Source organism: Elgaria multicarinata, chromosome 1 (genome assembly GCF_023053635.1).
Source record: "Elgaria multicarinata webbii isolate HBS135686 ecotype San Diego chromosome 1, rElgMul1.1.pri, whole genome shotgun sequence".
Lineage (NCBI taxonomy): Eukaryota > Metazoa > Chordata > Lepidosauria > Squamata > Anguidae > Elgaria > Elgaria multicarinata.
The window spans coordinates 21,256,577-21,276,282 of NC_086171.1; the positions used below are offsets into that span (position 1 = coordinate 21,256,577).

The window sequence follows — 19,706 nt, forward strand, 5'->3', positions numbered from 1 at the left end:
TTAGTCATGACTAACTTAAATCCCGCTGATTTCAATTGGTCTTCATCCAGCCCAGTGCAAATTAATAGCCCTGAAGTTATTTACATATGAATGAGGAAACCTCAAAAGGCAAAATTTTTCTTTGAAGATCTCTGCAATACTTATTTATATAAAATATTTATGAGGCAGTTCTCTGCTCACAAGTACCCATGGTAATGTGAACTATTAAAACAAAAACGAAATAGCAGCACACCATAAACATTATAGCAAAAAACCTCCACCCTTAAAAAACAACTATATTTGTTTTTCAACATAGACAGTAGCCTCCCTTTCCAAAAATAAAAGCTATTACCCAATTTTTAAAAGTGCCTGCATTCATCATTCCCTTAGTGATGCCTGAACACATTCTTAGATCCCAGCCATTTACAGAGCCATTTTATGTTTGAGAGAGAGAGAGAACACGCAATCCTATGGGTTGCACCCTCAATGTTTATGAGTATCCAATGCAGGGTGGGAGGAGCAGTGGAGGCGATCTTCGCCTCCCTGTCCTCCCAGACTGCATTTTCATTTGGCAGGCTTTTTTGCCTATCTAGGAAAAGCTTCTTGGAGGAGGAGAGAAGGAGGATGGAGAAGCCTCAGGATAGTTTGTATCCTGGCCTCTAGAGACTCCTCCCCCACCCACTGAAACTCCCCCTTCTCTGAGGTTACATTCCCAACCTCGGAGAAGCAGCTAGTGGGATTCTTTCCATGCCAGCTGAGGATGGGGACTGTGGAGGAGTTCCCATTCCCAGCTCTGAGATCAGAGCTCTGTCTCTGACCTCGGAGCTGGCGATCCGAAATATCCTATCCAGATGCTGTCTACAAGCCTTAGGATTGCTCTCTTATTCATTCATTCAGATTTTTATATCACCCTTCATCTGAAAATAATCTTCAGCCAAGGATCTATATTTTACAAATAAAAAGCTTCCAAATACATTTGCAAGACAGCAACAGATGCTCTACTACTATGGAGATACAATAATTTGGCATAATGTGAAATTAAAAGTCCATTTTCAGCCACACCACTTAAGCCTAAAATATAAATAAAAAGTTAGATCATACCAGTGGCATTCTGGAGGTACAAGTTTACTCAGCTCTTCAAGAGATTTTTCTGAACGGTATTCCTGCAGATGCATAACAAGAAACACAGTTCTCTAAAATTACTATCAGACCAATCAAGTTTGTTTGAGATTCTCAATCAACATTCCTCATTAACTGTACATTCTAAAGGCTGCAACATGGAAATACAAAGGCAACCACAAGTGGGAGCGATTCAGCAAGTGGATTGCACCCATCATGTGTAGGAAACTGCACTGATTTGGAGTAATTTGTACTATCTCCAGTGAAGCATACAGAACAATTCTTAACTATGAAACTAAAGTCCATAATCCATCCTTGAATCCCCAAGACCCTATTTGCATTTCCAAAGAAGTTTAGAGCACACCTCCTTCTACACCAGCAGGGTGGTGGGGCAACTCATAGTCCAACAACATCTCAAGGGCCACAACTTCCATCATCCTGCACTATTGGCTAGGGCCAATGGAAGTTGCAGTTCAACAACATCTTAAGGGCTACAAGTTGCCCATCCCCTGTTCTATCCCATAATAGAATAAAATATAAGCTTTTTCAGTGATGTGATATGATATTCTTGTTGTTAAGGCGGAAGTCGAGGTCATAAGGTGGAGTTAGTTTACTGGTGAGTTTAACTTTAAAACATTTGAGAAGCATTAACCTAAATGTTAATCACTGTTATAAGAATAGTAAATATAGTTTTTCCAATCTAATGGCTTTTGATGTGGTGAATGAGAAATTCTTACCTGAACAAAGGCAACTGTAACAACAATAAGTATTGCCTGTATGAAAGATGACAAATGTTTAGTAAACAAACTGTCTTATTAACATTTAAGTCAAATGAGCAGGCTACATTCTACTTAAACCAGGTGTACTATTTAAGATTAAATTCATGCAATTGCCTTACTTACTAAGGTTTTGGAAGACACAAACCTTAGAATTAAGCAAGTCCCCCATCAGATTTAGAAGTCAGGTCTTAATGAGAGTCAAGCATTGTCCATCATAATGTATTAAAATCAACAAAATCCTTCCATCTGTATTGTTCACACACCAGCCATAGCGTGTGGTGGATATCCTTTTTTAATATCCTACATCCAACTCCATCCCAAACAAATATTCACAGGAAACATTTCCCCAATCTTTGAGGAATCAAAAATTATTTTATTTAATGCAACTGACAGTCAAGGACACAGCACTTAATAAGCCTTATGGTGCAATCCTATATACATCTACTTGGAACTAAGTCCAATGGAGCTCAACGAGAGGTACCCCTGGACATGTGGGAATAGGATTGTAGCCTTAATTGTTTAACTTATTGTTTTAGGATTCAACAGCTTGATATTTCAGATCTTTCCAATCAAGGCAGCAACAGGTATCTAGCATGATTTTTAGCACTTATTTAGGCAGTAGAAGAGACTACCCCCCGCAAAAAAAAACCCCTCCAGTCATGTACATTTTTTCCTTTGTACCATCAACTTTTCTGTATCAAGAACAGCTATTTCAGATTTAGGACCCAAGCCTCTGCTGAGAGATCAATGGCAAGAAGTGTGTTTAGTTAGGCAATCCAGGCATAACTTTTCAGTTTAAAAAGATTAACTCTGTAAAGGTATCGTAATAATCCATGATTAGAACCAGTCCTTAGAAAGGCTGGTTATAAATGCCACTTCAGACCTTATATTGTTTATCCATTCTTAAAGAATGATACTCTATGGATGCCAGCCAGCACCAGTGGTTCAAAGATCTGAGTTTGGTTAATATCCTGACCAAGTAAACACTGTACTTAAAGTATATCCAAACTGCCATTGTTACAGTTTTCCAATTTGAAAGGGAACTATGCAATTAAATAGTGTCTTAAACTGCTCTGGTCTTATATAGGACAATCAGTTATGTTTCTGGAAGAAAGGAGAAAACAAGAAATAATGTGTACATTGTTTTCAGCCTGCTGCTTGGTCTATTGCACAGTACAAACAAACAATGACAATATCATTGTGTAGAGGAAAAGGAATAAAGTTAACAGTGGTGCAGCATAGAGAATTGTTTCTCTCTACATTCAAAGTATCCATGATGTAACACATAACCCCTCCATATTGGCAATAGCAAAGACTGGTGGTTTCCTGACTTTCTGGATAGACAGCATTTAATTTGGATGCCCTGTTACAGATCAAGCAGACCTATCCCACTTTAAACCAAGCAGCAGCCAATTAGCAGAAGATGACTACAATACCAAATTTTTACTATAGAAGTTGTTTTTAGTTTCACAGGCAGGAAGGAGCCCAAATGAGGGTGAAAGGTCCTGTAGATAAGAAGTATCCCTCAAAGTATCCAAATATATTCCTTTGACCAAAGTCATATCCAAACTCTCTGAATGGAGAGAGAAGGAGGTGTAGCTTTTTAAAGCCAATCTAACAACAAAGTAGAATAGTTTCTGTAAGAAGAAAATACACCATTAGAGATATTGGTAAGTTTGGGATCGTGATGTTAAGGTTTGCGATATCAGATGATGCCCAGGCTGTCATCCATCTGAAGCAAATGAGGAATTAGAAAGGGCCGGGGGCAGGGAACACCCCAGTACTACTAAAAGAAAGCCACATAATCCTCTCCTGGAAGCCCAAATTGTTAAATTATTTATTTATTATTATTATTTATTACATTTATATCCTGCGTTTTCTCCTTCTTAAGGAACCCAAGACAGCATACATAATCCTCCTCCTCTCCATTTTATCCTCACAACAACCCTGTGAGGTAGCTTGGGCTGAGAGTCTGTGACTGGCCCAAAGTCTCACCCAGTGACCTTCCATGGATCTTGAACCCAGATCTCTCAACTCCCAGTCAAACACTCTAGCCACTACACCACACAGACTCTAACACATTATGCTAGATATTTATCCCCACTAAAAAAAAATGCCAAAACTTTATTTAAGCAAAACAATGGTCTTACCACAGTGATACTGACGGCATCATCAAACTGATGCATTATAACACTGATAACTGCAGAAGCCAGGAGAAGCATAATAAGGGGGTTTTTAAACTGCAAAGACAAAGAAACATATTTTATTCAGAAATATCTTTTAATAATAGATAATAAAGCTACTTTTGCACGCATGCACACTCACGGAAATTTGGTGCATTCTATGTAAAGCATCTGTCAGGGATGCTTTAAGGTGGATTCCTGAATTGAGCAGGGGGTTGGATTCGATGGCCTTATAGGCCCCTTCCAACTCTACTATTCTATGATTCTATGAGGTGGGAAACTGAGCTACTAAGCCCCAATGTCTTAAAAGAGAAACAGTCCTTAAATGGTGCAGGTACAAATTTTATAAATTTGAAGATGATGGCATTTAAAATGAATAATTCCATTATTACCACAAAAAAACAGGGCTTTTTTAAAACACCTTTAGAGAACAATCCTATGACCCATACACAGCATCTGGGCTGCCATAGAATGCTGCAAGAAATGTTCAGAAAAATGGAAATAATGCAATATTAGCAGTTTTTACAGATTGAAAGTCACTTCACTTTAGGAACATAAAATGTAATTATGTCCAAGTTGATTTGGCATAAAATTATTACATTTGGTATATTAAAAGTACATTGTTTTCAAACAATTATTACAAATTCAATTTACTTTTTTTGAAAAAAAATTGGTAACAAATGGAGTTACAAGCTCCTGAACTGTTAGAACACCTGAACTGTAAGGAACCTCTTCGGTTCTGCCAGTTTATGAGGAGCAGGCAAAAAACAATTTTAAACAACAACTGAAGAAACCACTAACATTAGTAACAAAGAAAATTATTTATGTTCCTGCTAGTCCTCCAGTGTCAAGACATAAAGCACCCATTCCCATAAAAAGAACTGAGGAAAAGGGGGAAACCAAGGTTAAATGAACATACATGAAATTTAATCAGACTCATATTCTGAGCTATAGCTATCACTATCATTTTCAGTCTCTGCTTCAATGGCAGTGCCCCCTAGAGGCAGAAATGCATCTGGCTCTTGCATTTGAGAGTTGTAGTCTCAGTTTGCAACCTAGGACTTGCTTGTCCTCAGTGCACAGAAATTGTAATAATCTGATACTGTACAGTTTTTAGAAATCATTTGGAGAAGTAAATATCTGAACACCTTGTCTTAAATATTTTATTCATCATGCTAAAATAAAACATCCCGTAATCCATTTTTTTTCTTCATTTTTTTTCAATTTTTCCAGGTTTTTTTTTTTTGGGGGGGGGGAAACAAAAAAGGTTTGGGGGGAAACGGGGGGGGGATTGTTTTTTCTGAATTTTTCAGGGTTTTTTCTGGGCCTTCACATCTCTAACCCTGCCTTGCTCTTGCATTTGAAGAAAAATGCTACATGCAACAAAACTCGATAAATATACTTTTTATGAATACTTTTAGAGTTGAAATCCTCAAAACATTCATATTAGTGTAAGGTGGGGTTTGGTAGGGGACATCCTGGGGGGCTAAAGGGGGGGTGGGGGGCTAAAGGGGAAGTGTTTTGCCTGTGCTGTGTTTTGTCGTTTTGGCTGGTGTGTGAGAGTTGTTTGGTTGTTTTGATGTACTGGGTGTTTTGGATGAGTGTATCATTATTGCCGAATTGAGAGCTTTTCTTTTTGGTGTGGGGTGTGTTTTGCCTGGATTTTGTATGTGTGTAGCATGTCTGTTTTATGGGGGTGGGTTTTTTGGTGTTTTTGTCTGATTTGAGGGAGGATTTGTTTTCTGGTATGGCTGGGTGGGTGTCTTGCCTGTGTGCACATATGCATGTGATACAGAGAGAAAAAGTTTGTTTCTCTGAGTATCACCAGTTTGCCTTTGCTGAAATCAATATGTTGTTGTGCTTTGTAGGGGAAATATGTGATTTGGGATTTGCGATTCAGACCCAACATTTGATTGTATTCAGTTTCTTGGCCAAATTGCTTGTCTCTGAGCCTCATCGAATTACCTTCTGTGAAATGGTGTTGGGAGCAAAAAATTCTGAGTTCAAAAGAGTGCTAGAGTGTTTTGACACTCAAACCTCGCTTCTGCCTTGTACTTAGGTTCTTGGACAAATTATTTTTCTTTTAACCTCACCGTTTTCTGGGAAATTGGTGTCCTGTGACTGAACACGGCCACCATACCAGCCATGTTGTGAATGGGAAACCCCTACAGCAGGCATTTTGTGAGAGCACCCATGACAGTATCAAAATTCCGAGTGTGACCTTCAAGCCAAAAATGTTGGCGATCCCTGTAACCATTCATTTAAACCAGGGGTGGGCAACTTGTGGCCCTTGAGATGTTTTGGCCTACTACCCCCATCATCTCGTTATTGGCTATGCTGATGGAAATTGTAGGTCAAAACAACTGGAGGGCCACTAGGTAACCACCCCTTATTTAAACAAAGATCAAACAGAACAATAGCAAGAACAGAGACAGCATACAATGATTTTATCTAGCATTGTTCCAATGCTTGCACATCTTAACAAAGTGTAAGCCAGAGGTAGGCAACCTGGTGCCCTCCAGATGTTTTGGATTGTAACTCCTATCAGCCCTAGGGAAGATTGCCAATTCACAGGAGTTGTAGTCCAAAGCATCTGGGGGGCTCCAGACTAGCTACCCCAGTATAAACTATAGAAAGGACAAAAAAGCAGCATGTAAAAAGTCACGCAATGTGGTGTGCACTCACATGCTTTAGTAGCAAATGACACAAAAGACTGCCAGTTTGGACGTTTATTTATTTATTACATTTCTATACTATCCAATAGCTGAAGCTTTCTGGACAATTCACAAAAATTAAAACCACAAAGTACAGCATAAAAATAGTATAAAAAATAGAAGCTTAAAACTACAGTATAAAAATACAACCAGAATAAAATCTAGCAGCAATGAAGAGGTTGTCCATTAATTTTATTTCATAATAAAACAACTCCCCTAAGTATTTAAATGGAAAGTACATTTCCCAGTTTCACTGCCGAGAGGCTTCTCTTACTGAACCTAAACTGAAAGGCATACTGTATATCCCAATAAGTTTTGAAACCATCATTTTCTTCTAGAAAAGCAAGTGTGTGTATATATGTTTCAGACAAGTTTTCAAAATGTGGATCAAACAACACAACACCTTTTGACTTTGCTGGTACAAACCCAGCTGTTGCCCTTATTATGTTAAATGGCATCCATCCATCCATCTCCTCCTCCATCCCCAAGGACTTTAATTTTAGGATATGTGTGCTCAAACTGCAATATATTATTTCTGGGAAAATGAAATTCTAGCAGGGCAATTGATCTATGGACTGCTGCCTGAAATTCAGTTGTGGAAGCATCATGGGTACTTACGGACAGTACTTGTGACATCAATTTATGAGTGGCACATTCTCCCCCTACCATGCCTATTATGACCTCAACATTTTTACTAGCTTGCCAAGAGGTACCTCACCTGAAAGTTGAAACTGATCACAATCCAGAGACTGGAAAAGCCACTTATCAGTTTAACTGTACCCCATCACTCTTAAACACCGTACTCTAGTTTTCAGGCTCTGCCTTGAGTCTTCAACTAAAGTCATTATTATGTTGAGAACTGCATATAAGGTGAAATGGACTAATGAAGTCCACTCTTTACAGGCTACGTGCTCCTCTATATCTGATAGCAATCACCACCATAAATGTGGAGAGGAGCAGCGTGGTTATTCTCCCTTCTCCCCAGTGGGACTATATCCCGCTTCCACTACGCACAACTACACTTAAATTAGTATTGGCAGGCGAACAGAACAATGGCTACCAACTGGTATCAACATTTTTGAACTGATAATCTCAAAAAGCTCTTAGAAAGGAAGAGACACTTACCTGAGAAATGTATTTTTTCCATAGTGGTTCATCCTCACCAATATCAAACTCATTCCATCCATGGAAAGCCCGTCTATGACAAACCTCACAGCTCTTCAAGCCATTCTGAAGGTCAGCCTATGGGAATATGTACAATTATACGCATTTTTAAAAAAATCTGTACATGCAAAGCCAAGATTTTATTCCACTGCAAAAAGAAGCTGAAAGACTCTAGAAACCAACCCTGTCATGTTTATCTATTATTCCTGGGTAAATGGCCTTTTACCCAATGTAATTGCACTGCTGTAAATTTAAAGAATTTGACACAGCAAGAGTTCCATCACCTGGGCAATAATGGAAAACTAGATTTTTACAAGTGCTGGATTTTCACAAGTAAAAGATTCATTTTATAACTACTACTACTTGAACAATAAAAACCTATCCTGTTTGGAACCAAGGTACTTGAAGGATTGTCTTCCCCATATAAACATGCCCATACATGAAGGTCATCTGGGGAAAGGGCCTTCTAAGTTATGGTGTCCCACCTTTAGAATGCTATCCCCAGGAAGGCCCATTTGGCACTCATTCTTATGTTGTTTCGCTACTGTTTATTATTATTTATTTACTACATTTTTATATCACCCAAAAGTCAAAGCTCTCTGGGTGGTTCACAACAATTAAAACCATCAAATACAACGTAAGATACAATATAAAAGTTTAAAACTATAGTATAAAATAAAACTTAAGACCCAAAATAAAACCTACCAGCAATGCAAGAATTTAAAATACAGTAATCGATTCAAAACAGAAACCGAAAGTCTAAAATGCCTGTGAAAGTAAGACGGTTGTTTATCTGGTACCACACCAGGCAAGCTTCTCTGGGGTGCTACAACTGGGTGCTACAACAGAAAAGCCCCCTTGCTTCGTAGTCACCCACCTCACTTCTTTTGGCTAAGGAAAGAAACTAGGTGAAGAAATTAAATAGTTTTTTTTTATTAGATGAAGAAAATATTTTCCTAGGCCTTTTAAGATCTCACTTGAATCTGGCTTTACTTGCTGCTGCATTTTAATGGTTTTTATTATTATTATTGCTTTTAATTTTCTGCTGCTAATTATTCTGCGATCGTTGTTAATCTACTTTTGATTTTTAAGAATATTTGGAAGCTGTAGAAATGGATTTTGCAATAGATAATTTTTAAAAATTATATATTTGGTAACAGATCAGCATTTCTCTAATTGCCAAGATCTATCATGCACATTTGAGAATATCTATTGAAATGGAAATTCCCTCAAAATTTGTCTTATTTTAAAATGCTACTAGAGAAATAGGTGATAAATTTTCCAAGACAGCAAGTTGAGTGCTGGCAGCTACAGAATGTTATATTTGATCATTTGAACATTCCTATTTAATTATACATGTTTCTAAGAAGGAAAATTATGATTAAAGGCCAAGCATTTTAAATATGCACATTTGACAAAGAAAACTAACTTTCTTCCATAGTTTTATGATTAAACTACTTCAAAATCTGATTTTAATTATACTTAAAGAAACTAATAATCCAGGTTCTTAGAGTAGCATGAAAAAAATTAACCAGAGATTTTGTTATTTAGCCTACTTAAAAGCTAATGTTGAGCAAGTCTGTTTAGAAAAGCCACCATGGTTCCCTTGGTAACACTAATCGCATTTCCCATGGAACCCCAAATTGTGTATGCTTATATTTACATACAATGCAGATACTTAATATAAATGCAGACATTTATTTATGTATTGTACAATATATACAATACAATAACCTTTTACATGAAAGACATTTCTAATCAATGTACAAGACAAGTCTTCATACAGAAGACAAAATTAACTTCTTGGGAATGCTTTTTAGAAAAGGTATATTTTCAGTAGGTGCTGAAAACCCTGAAGGTTGGCTCCTGTCTATTTTGAAGTGGTAGGGAGTTCCAGAGAGTGGGCTTTATTTATTAATAAACTATAAACTGAAATTATTTGGTGTAACTTCTAACAAATCAAAGTACTATTTTAGAATCAAAAAGCAATAGGTTAGTAATAGCTAGCAGACTGTCCAGAAAGCTTCAGCTATTGGGCAGTATAGAAATTTAATAAATAAATAAATAAATGACAAATTATTCATTGATCAGACTTCTGAATTTAACAAATACTTAAGAAGGTTAAGAAAATGTTTTATTTAAACAGTCAGTCATTACTTACCTGAAGGATGCTTGCAACTTCATCAACTGGTAATTCACTTGCTTTTTTGGAAGTCAGGACAGGAATCATTATTTCATTGTCATCATTAGGCAGTTGTTGAAAACGTGCAACCTAAAAAACAAGGAGCTATATAGATCACCAGACTCTACATTCACCCCCTCCTTCCACAATAAGTTACAAAAAAAAAGAATATCCAGGCAAATAAAAGTGAAATCCACTTTCAGTCATGTGTTCAACAGGCAAATACTAACAGTTTAAGCTATTTCTCAAGAATAAAAAAACCCTTTTCCTGTATATTGTGCAACTGTTCAGAATAATGTACAAAAATTAAATTATCTCCTACAAGCTATATTATATAATAAATTAAATTTACATTTGAGCTAGTCATTCCTACATCATTAAAAAGAAGTGAATGTCCCAATTAATGGATCCTAATGATTACATGTATACATAATTCCATTGCTCATTATTGTTAATAGCTAAACAAGGAAAAGCATTCATGACAGCTCACTGCCCTCCTCTCATTACATTCTCGTTTCCACCTTTCCACACCCAGCCTTTTGACAGGTTCACACATAAAATAGAATTTTAATCCACCACAATGCGATGTCCATTCTTATGCAGGCAGATTTGCACTGCACTCTGCAACGTACTAAATTGGAACAGCATCGATGAACAAGCTACTCACACTGAGAATGTGTGGCAAAAAAACATTTAAACAGTTGCCCAGACTGCATGATACTTTTTCACATGTTCATTTATTCCACAGGCATTCAGTAACTAACAGACAGCTAAGGAAAGTAGATGTATTTATGGCTCACAAAGATATCACACCTACAAGCAACATGTGCTCATACAAATGAAGGATGTGCATCAAGGTGTTTACACATAGTAAGCATGAGAACAGGGTAAATAACAATGGCATAAAGATGCTCTTAAATCATGTTTTAGAAAACTCTTGGGTTTGTTTTTAAAATTATAAACACAAAGCAAAACAGCTATTTCAAACTGAATTTCAGGTTCTATGTTATGGCCTCATAACTGGAGAAAATGAGCAGCTTTTTTTTACCTTTCTACATCAACTGCCCCATTATCACACTTATTAATCTTTCCTTCCTGCCAAATAAGATGCTATAGAGATGCTGTTGCTATGTAGCCCATGCATCTCCCCAAGGGATTCCTGGAGAGAGACCGTTTCGTTTACAGCAAAGAGACCATGACCACAACTCTAAGAGCCCATTTAGATGGGATGAGAGAGCAAGAGCATCAAACCTTCACTAACAGCTCCCAATGCCACATATGAAATTATCTAAATAACAGCCCTGATCAACATAGCTAGAATTGTCACTTGGATCCAGGGTTGATTTGATTTAAATTGCTTCTCTGAAGGTCTCGGTTTTAATGATTTAAATAACAGTTTAAATCACTAGTGAGGGAGATTCTATTTCCTCATCAGTTTTTAGAAGTACATTATTGTTTAATATAACCTTAATACACATTCAGAGATGTAGGTTTCATTAGAAGGTAGGTACACACTAAGCACTTACTCTGAATTGTTTTCAGGTTAATCTTCATCAAAAAATGGGATGATAATTTGGTCATTTTAATACTAAGAGCTCCATCACACCAGTGTTTTACCGCACTCTTGTCATGCCTGTTTTATTGTTTTGCAGTGCGGTACTCGCATGACGTCGCTACTGTCCTGCAGTCAGCCCGCCTCTTCCCCCTACCTTTCCGTGTTTTCCTAGAGCGGGGAAAGTCCAGTTTATTTCCTCCATGAGGAATTAAAGCGTCCTTCTGCCCCTGTGTATTGCTGTCCTCGCACTATGTCCTTTGTTGGGGGCATGTGCTTTGAAGGGAGGTCTTGCTAACCAACAAGGAGGGCTGGGCAGTTCTGCTCCTCCAGCACGCTGTGTTGGTGAGTCTATACTTTTAAAAAATATATATATCTGCAATTGAGGTTCTTTGTAAAGCCCCCTTTTCCTGCTTGTCTCACTCAAGTGTAGCTGGTCGGGGCAGGGAGCTCGGCTTCTCCTTTCTCTCTTTCCCTGCCTGACACACATGCATAGGCACTCACACATGGCACAGAAAAGGAAGAGCAAGCGTGACGCTTCACAAATGGCCATGGGAACACGGGTGGGGAGAGAAGGCAGTGAAGCATCAAGTTTGGCTCAGTACTTGGGAAGCTGCTGGGAAGCCCCTCTCGATGGCTCTTCCCTTCCAATGCTGCTCCTGCAGCAGAGCTGCCTGTGTACTACATACATAGAGAACGAGAGGCAGAGAGAGGAGGGGAGGAGTTGGGAGTCGACACCGGACCATAGATCTAGCTGTGCTTTGTCCCAATCCGTGATTCTCTTTCCCACCCCAGCAAAAATAGAAAAGAAAGCCAAACCCTCATCAATGCTAAGTGAGGATTAAAAGCCAATGGTGATTTTTTAAAAATTTATTTTACTAGCCGAGAACTTGGTCATCCTTACCTCCACCACCACCCTTTCCTTCAGAAGCTGAAAGGGGACAGATTTGGGGTTGGGAACGGGTAGTGGTACTTGTGGAGAGAAGGAGTCACGTGGATCGTAAAGCAGTCGCTTTGCATACGGCTTTTGACTGTGCCTGTGTGTGAGTGATAGAGACTGAGTCTGTGTATGGGTGTGTGATTAACTTTTCAGTTTCTGATTTTGGGGGCTTATTACAGGCAGGCAGATGATGAGCTGCAATGACTAGGGCAAGATCAAAACTCCAGGGTGGAGGAGGGAAGGCACCCATGTCCATCACAATGTCCATTGATGACAACAACCAATGAACTGGAGGGGGAAGGAGAAGGGGTGGGGTGGAGTGGGAGAGCAAACAAGCAAATGGAGGTTTCACCAGTACAGTGGTGATACCAGAAACACATGTGAAAGGGACCATTAGCTTGACATGCTAATGAAACGGAGGTGGAAATCACAGAGGCAAACGAGGAGGGGGGAGTAGGTGTGATGGAGCCCTAAATTGCTGCTCTGAAGGTCTCGAATGAATGAACTTGTGAAGTCATTGAGATGAACCAGCTCCACTGTTCAATTAATCATTACATGGCTTGGGACCACAATACCTGATGGAACGCCTCTCCCAACATGAACCTACCCTTACACTGCACTCAACATCTAAGGTCCTCCTCTGAGTGCCTACTCTGAGGGAAGCTCAGAGGATGGCAACAAGGGAGAGGTCTGTCCCCCGTCCCCCCGACTGTGGAATGATCTCCCCGATGAGGCTCGCCTGGCACCAACACTGTTATCTTTCAGGCGCCAGGTCAAGACTTTTCTCTTCTCCCAGGCATTTAACAGCATTTAACAATGCTAAGTTTGTTTTTTAACGGACCCCAGAACTGTTGTTTTTAAATGGATACTGTTGTTTTTATACTGTTGTTTTTATGTTTTTAAATTCTGTATACTTTTTTAATGTTTACTGTTTTTAACTTTTGTAAACCGCCCAGGGAGCTTCAGATACGGGGCGGTATATAAATGTAACAAATAAATAAATAAAATAAAATATATTTTTGTCATGTTGTGCCACAATCACCAAATAAGCTTTTAAATTCTACCAATAAGATTGTGCAGCAGAAGTTTCCTCAGGAGTCAGGACTGCATGAATATGTTCTGTTCTCTTTTGGTTTCACTTTCTATTTCCCTCCCCTATCACTTTCATTTATATCTAGATTCATCCTCCTTGTTCAGATCTACTCTCATCTCCCCAAATTTTCTATTCATTGACCTCCCCTGCCTGTGCGCTTAGAGAGAGGCAAGACCTTGAAAGTGAGAGTTGAGACAGCATGCACTTCTGTACACCACCTGCAGTGCAGAACAGAACAGTGAACACACAGTGTTACCAGATCTAATATATATTTAAGTGGAAAATTGCCCAGGAAGGCCAACACAGTCCCATTTGATTTCAAAAGAGTCAATTTATCTAAAATGAGGGAACTGGTAAAAGAAAGTTGAAAGAAGGAATCAAAAGGGTCAAATCCTTTCAAAATGCTTGGAGGTTACTCAAAATCACAATAATAGAAGCTCAGCTAATGGTGACAAAAGATTAAGTTTTCAACCTTATTGATAAAGTGAAAGTAAATGAATCACCGGACCCAGATGGTATCCATCCTAGAGTTCTTAAAGAACTCAAATTTGAAATTGCTGATTTTCTAAACAAAATATGCAACATTTCCCTAAGCCTCTGAAGAGAGGACTGGAAGATGGCCAATGTAACAAGGGATCCAAGTGAAATTACAGGCCACTTAATTTAACGTCTGTTCTGAGTGAATTGGTTAAAGCATTATTAAAGATAAAATTAATAAGCATATAGAAGAACAAGCCCTGATGAAAAAGAATCAACATGGCTTTTGCAAAGGTAAGTCTTGTCTCACTAATCTTTTAGAGTTATTTGAGAGTGTTAATAAGCACACATACAGTAAACATTATTTAGGACTTCCAAAAAGCTTTTGACAAAATCTCTCACCAAAGACTCCTAAGCAAATTTAGCAGTCATGGAATTGTTGATGAGTTTGTCTGCAAATGCTGAACAATCTAAATATATATAGTATTTGCCATTTTTAAAAATAAAAAATTAAAGAAATTGTTTGAGTTGGAAGAATAAAAAAGGAGCTCGTTGGGTGCCTGTTTGCATGTCCCTATCTTTCACCTTAATTTAAATCAAAGTGTCAGATCCTCGGAAAAAAGCAGGCTGCAAACTTTTTTTATCTGATTAAAATGGATCAACAGAACACATAAAGTGTTAAATAGTGGCAAAATTTGAAAGTTTACAAATTCAACAAACAAGCTTATATCAGGTGACAGATTTGTCTACATTGTAATTACTATATTTACAGAATAAAGGTCAAGTCAGTGCTAATCTGTCACAACCAGTTTCACACAACAAACTTGTACATCTACAGCTGTGTCCTGAAAAGATCATCTGAAGCACTATGAAAACAATCCACTTCCAGTTAGCTATATTGCCTTGAAAAACTTCTTCATTTTGACCTTGTGTACTTAATAGTTTTTGGGCACTGCATCTAGGCACCAAATGAATCTGATAATAATATTAGTTTAGTCTGTCAAATCTCAGTATCATGTATAAAAAAGCTCTACTCATACACTATCATGGGAATATAGAAAGCTGCTTTATATTCAGTCCATTGGTCCATCTAGCCTAGTATTGTCAACACTGACTGGCAGCGACTCTACAGGATTTCAGGCAGGGTTTTTTCCTGCCCTACCTGGAGGGGCCAGTCCTGAGACTTTCTACATGCAAGGCATGTGCTCTACCATTGATTTACAGCCCCTTCCCCTATCCTTTATGTGCAACTAATGGCCCTGGATTGGTGATGCACATTCCCATACATTTTAAGAGATACATCCAGCTATTTCAGTTGAGCCAAACTTAATATTGTGAGGCAGCTGCGCATCTCATTTGCACCAGCTGAACAAGCACAAGCCCACATCCATACATAGATCTCCACTAGTGGAATGAAACAACACCATTCTGAACATTTTATATTTGATGAAAGTACAAATTCAAAACAGCCTTGGAACTCTCTCATTGCTACTAATATTGAAGGTACCAAATACCTATAACAAACCTGTGTTCACCAAAAAAGATATCAGCACAAGGCACAAACTATATAGTTGCAACTTCTCTTTCCCATTAATAACATTTTAATTTTAAAAATAACTATCACCGTTTTTGCATTATTTTGTTCTCATGCACTTCTATTCCTTGCTATAAAGGAACTGAGAAGAAGCTCTCTTATGAAATGATATTGAGAAGTTAGACAAACTAGATCTACATCTTTCAGAAGCGATCAGAAAGTTTTTGTTTCATAAGAGTTCCTTTAACATCTATTATTATAATCTAGCCAGAGATTGATGTAAGTGGGTATGGGCTAGTAACAACTGTAGTTTTCTTTACAAGGCTTCAGATTTCTATCTATTGTTCGCTGCCTAGCACACCAAACCAACAGACAGGTAAAAAAACTATCATAAAAATGAAAGTTACATCTATTCTTATCTCCTATTCTACCCTTAATAAAGCTAAACATGCATTGGTTTACACTAGTGCTTTAACTACAAGCAACATTACATCCATTAGCCCAGCTTTTCCCAATCTGGGTCCCTCCAGATGTTTTGGACCACAACAGGCTGTATTAGCCTGTGATAATTCTATATATACATGGCACTAAAAGTGAAGTTAAACTGGTGGATTTTTCCTTGGAGCAAAAAAAATCCTGTATTTCAACTGTTCTCTAGATAACGGCCCAAATAAAACAAAGTTTAACTTGTGCTGGGAAGGCCCAGCCCCAGCCTACTAGTATTTTGCACTTCACAGTGAGGAAAGCAATCATCATGGCTGCTCTCTCCCTGCCCCATACATATGCAACTGCCTACAACTGCACATAATAGGTTATAGGGTGGGTATGACCACCCCGCCATACCACGCAAGAGGTTCAGACATGCTAAAACACACTACAGCACAGGGAATAATGCAAATAGCAGCCTCACGTGCAGCACACATATGGACAGAGGGAGCAGTCCTGATGGTTGCTTCCTTCAGTGTGATTGTCCAAACATGCCCAGTATTGTTTGTTGAATATTTTTATTACAACATTTATGAAAGCATGCTCAATGAAGAAACGGTTGCTAACTGGTTAGTAGCAGATGTAGATAGACACTGTTTTAACAAATGAAAAGATGTACACACTAACACACTGCACTGTCTATACTGTAGTATGTAGCATGAGAATTCCCCAAGAAAGGCTTTAGTGATGCACTTAAATAGTGCATAATGAAAGAGATATTGATTGTATACTGATTCTTCTGCAATTGGGCATCTTTCCCTATTACTCAGAAACCCTTTGCAAGCAATCAGCCTCTGATTTAATTTTAAAATAATATTTACTGTAAACTAGTTTTATATCAAGATTTCAGGAACAAAATGCAGTCCAAAGTAGTACTACAGGTTTTCCAATTCCATTCATACTAAAAAGAGTTCTCTGTAAGAAACAGTAACAGCATTGCAATGTGGAATGGAAGGTGTACAAATATCCACATATATGTGCCTCTCAGTACCAAGATATTTTATAGCCAATGGATATGACAAGGTTGGAAGAAAAACCCTTCTGGAAAAGTGTAGTACAATCCCATTAAGAGTTACTCAGAAATAAATCCTACTGAGTTCAATGGGACCAAATACAAAATAGGTGTACCTAGCACAGTCTTTGGGCTAGATCTTCCAGTTTAAGTGGTGCTGGGGGGAGTTTAACCCTTTCCCTCAGGCCACTTTGCCTGGCCTTTTCCAACAGCTGTTCACCTAGTGAGAGGGAGGGGGAAATACAGGTACCTATTAAAGGGTTTTAAAAAGAAAAAAGAAAAAAACCCAGTAATTAAGCATTCGTTTGTAGCAGGAGCATCAATACCAGAGTGAAAACTGATACATGGAACCATTTAGCATTTCTGAAGCCTAGCGATAGTAAAACCAATTAGCAAAGAATCAGCTATGAGATCAGTGTGAATAAAGCACTTTCGAATTTATTCCCATAGGACTATTTCCAATTAACATAGTGCCTCTTGATTTTGCAGTTTCAGATTTCTATGAACTGTTTCCCCCCAGAATATCCAACTAAAGATGGGGTTAGCTATAAGTTCAGGAATAATACAACTCCGAACTTGACCTAAATAACAGCTTAGGAGGAATCAACTACATTTCTATATTTTCAGTTTCTCATAACTGAACACTGATTGAAATGTGTGAACAATCAGATTTTAATCAATACACCCTTAATGAGTCCCTGTTTTATTTAGCACCTAGTTGAACCATGAAAGGTATGACTAACAGAATCATTTTAATCTCTTCATTACAAATAACAGTCAATTGATGTGATATGGGATTATACACAAAGTTCCTCATTTTTTAAGGAACAAAAGCACCACCACTGCATCAACAAGACTTTTGTATAGGTAAAGTGCAACAATTTATACAATTTATGCTGCACAACAGAGACCTACCAGCCTAAAACAAGTTAACCCAGCACTATGCAAAGGGTCTCCAAAGCAAACCCATACCTCAAGAAAACAGAAAAACAAAAGCAATCATCATCCCGCACACAAGCCCCAAATGCAATTGCTTTGGTAAAGTATTTATTTACCTTCATTTTTCCATCGAAACCGCACTTGGATTGATGGTTACAAAGACTTTAGTGACAGCAAACAGCAGCCCTGGGCTTGGGGCTGAGAGGTAAAGTGCAGAGGGATCCCTATATTCCAGGCAGTTGCTTTGTCCCCACTGCCCCCAAACACAGCAACATCGGTGAGGATGGGGAAAGTGGTGTAGAGCTAACAAGAAAAGGGAAAGAGAAAGAAAGAGAATACACACAAAAACGCCACCAGTTTTTGGCCCTCCTTATCACATCGGCACACATACCTCCATAGATGCAGCCGGCTGGCAGCTACCCTTCCCGCCCCTCCACCCCTATCCAAAGGAAAATGACGTGTAACCCCAGCAGCTCCATAAAACAGAACAGGAGGGAAGAACGGAGAAATCTGACCAGAGAACCACCAGCAGGGGATGTCGCCTGCTCAAGGCCAGGCGCTTCCCTCGAACGCGGAGAGCCCCGCCACGATCCCTCCCTGCCCAGGACGCTCCCCGATGGAGGGCTACCTTGTCCTGACACCTGTCAGCTCTTCCCTCGCACAAGCCTCAGCGCCTACACCCGCCCACCCCCCTCCCGACGTCCCCATGCCTGTTGCTACGGTACACCCCGGATACACACACGGGGAGGAAGGAAGCGAAATAATTCGGGCGGAGGGGCAGGTACGATAGGTGAGAGAAAGGCGAAAACGTGAATCCCTCTTGAGTGCTGGTGGGGAGAGAAATGCCTTAAAGGAAACATGGTTGGCGGTGGGGCGGTGGGGGGAGAGAAAACCACAGCGCGTCTTGGTATTCCCAGTCCCATTTCCCAGACACCGCAGCACCTCGCGAAGGGTCGCACCTCACGCCCCACACTCTTGGGCATGGCCGCTCTCCGTGCGCCGCTTCCCCCACCGCGCCCCAGAGCCCACCTTTTGCCCCTCCGTGCACGCACCCACCCCGCAATTTACCCCGGCTTACCGAGCGAGGCGCCCCTCACAGCCACCCTCACGACGACGACGCCTCCTTCTTTTGCGCGCACACACACATGCACACTCCACCCTTCCTGGGCTCGGGTTCCTCGAAGCAGCACTAACAACCGCGACGGCGGCCCAGGCGCATCCTCCCCTTCTCCGCTCCCTGCCAGGCTCGCTCGGTCTCTCTCTCTCTGTGTGTGTGTGTCTTTCTCTCAGCACCTCAATTCACTTCCGCTGCCAACAGCGGGCACGGAGCGGAAGGGCCTAGAGGAGCGGGAGGGAGAGGCACACACCAAAGCGAGCGACATGGCGCGCATGCGCCAGCGGAGAGAAGCCCGGGCCCGGCAGCGAGGGACGCTTCGTAGTCGCCGCTCTCTTCTCCCCGCCATGTCAGGCAGTCCTAGGCTTAAGCGGCGGCGGGGAGGCGGGCGCCTGGCTGGGCAGGAAAGTGGGCGGCTATAAGAGCCTTCTGCTCGCAC

At 39.8% G+C, this 19,706-nt stretch overlaps 1 protein-coding gene across 2 annotated transcripts in view; it reads right to left on the reverse strand.

The window, feature by feature from the left end:
- The window catches only part of ATP2C1 (ATPase secretory pathway Ca2+ transporting 1), a 46,951-nt gene extending 27,557 nt beyond the window's left edge, over positions 1–19,394 (reverse strand). For both annotated transcript variants that reach the window (XM_063124352.1, XM_063124343.1), the window contains exons 1-7: positions 19,232–19,394; positions 18,270–18,456; positions 10,100–10,210; positions 7,900–8,016; positions 4,028–4,117; positions 1,836–1,871; positions 1,081–1,142 (exon numbers count right to left, since the gene is read on the reverse strand). In XM_063124352.1, coding sequence (XP_062980422.1) covers positions 1,081–1,142; positions 1,836–1,871; positions 4,028–4,117; positions 7,900–8,016; positions 10,100–10,210; positions 18,270–18,275 — 422 coding nt within the window. In that variant the 5' untranslated portion in view covers positions 18,276–18,456; positions 19,232–19,394. The remainder of the gene's footprint in view (positions 1–1,080; positions 1,143–1,835; positions 1,872–4,027; positions 4,118–7,899; positions 8,017–10,099; positions 10,211–18,269; positions 18,457–19,231) is intronic.
- Between the last annotated feature and the right edge of the window lie 312 nt (positions 19,395–19,706).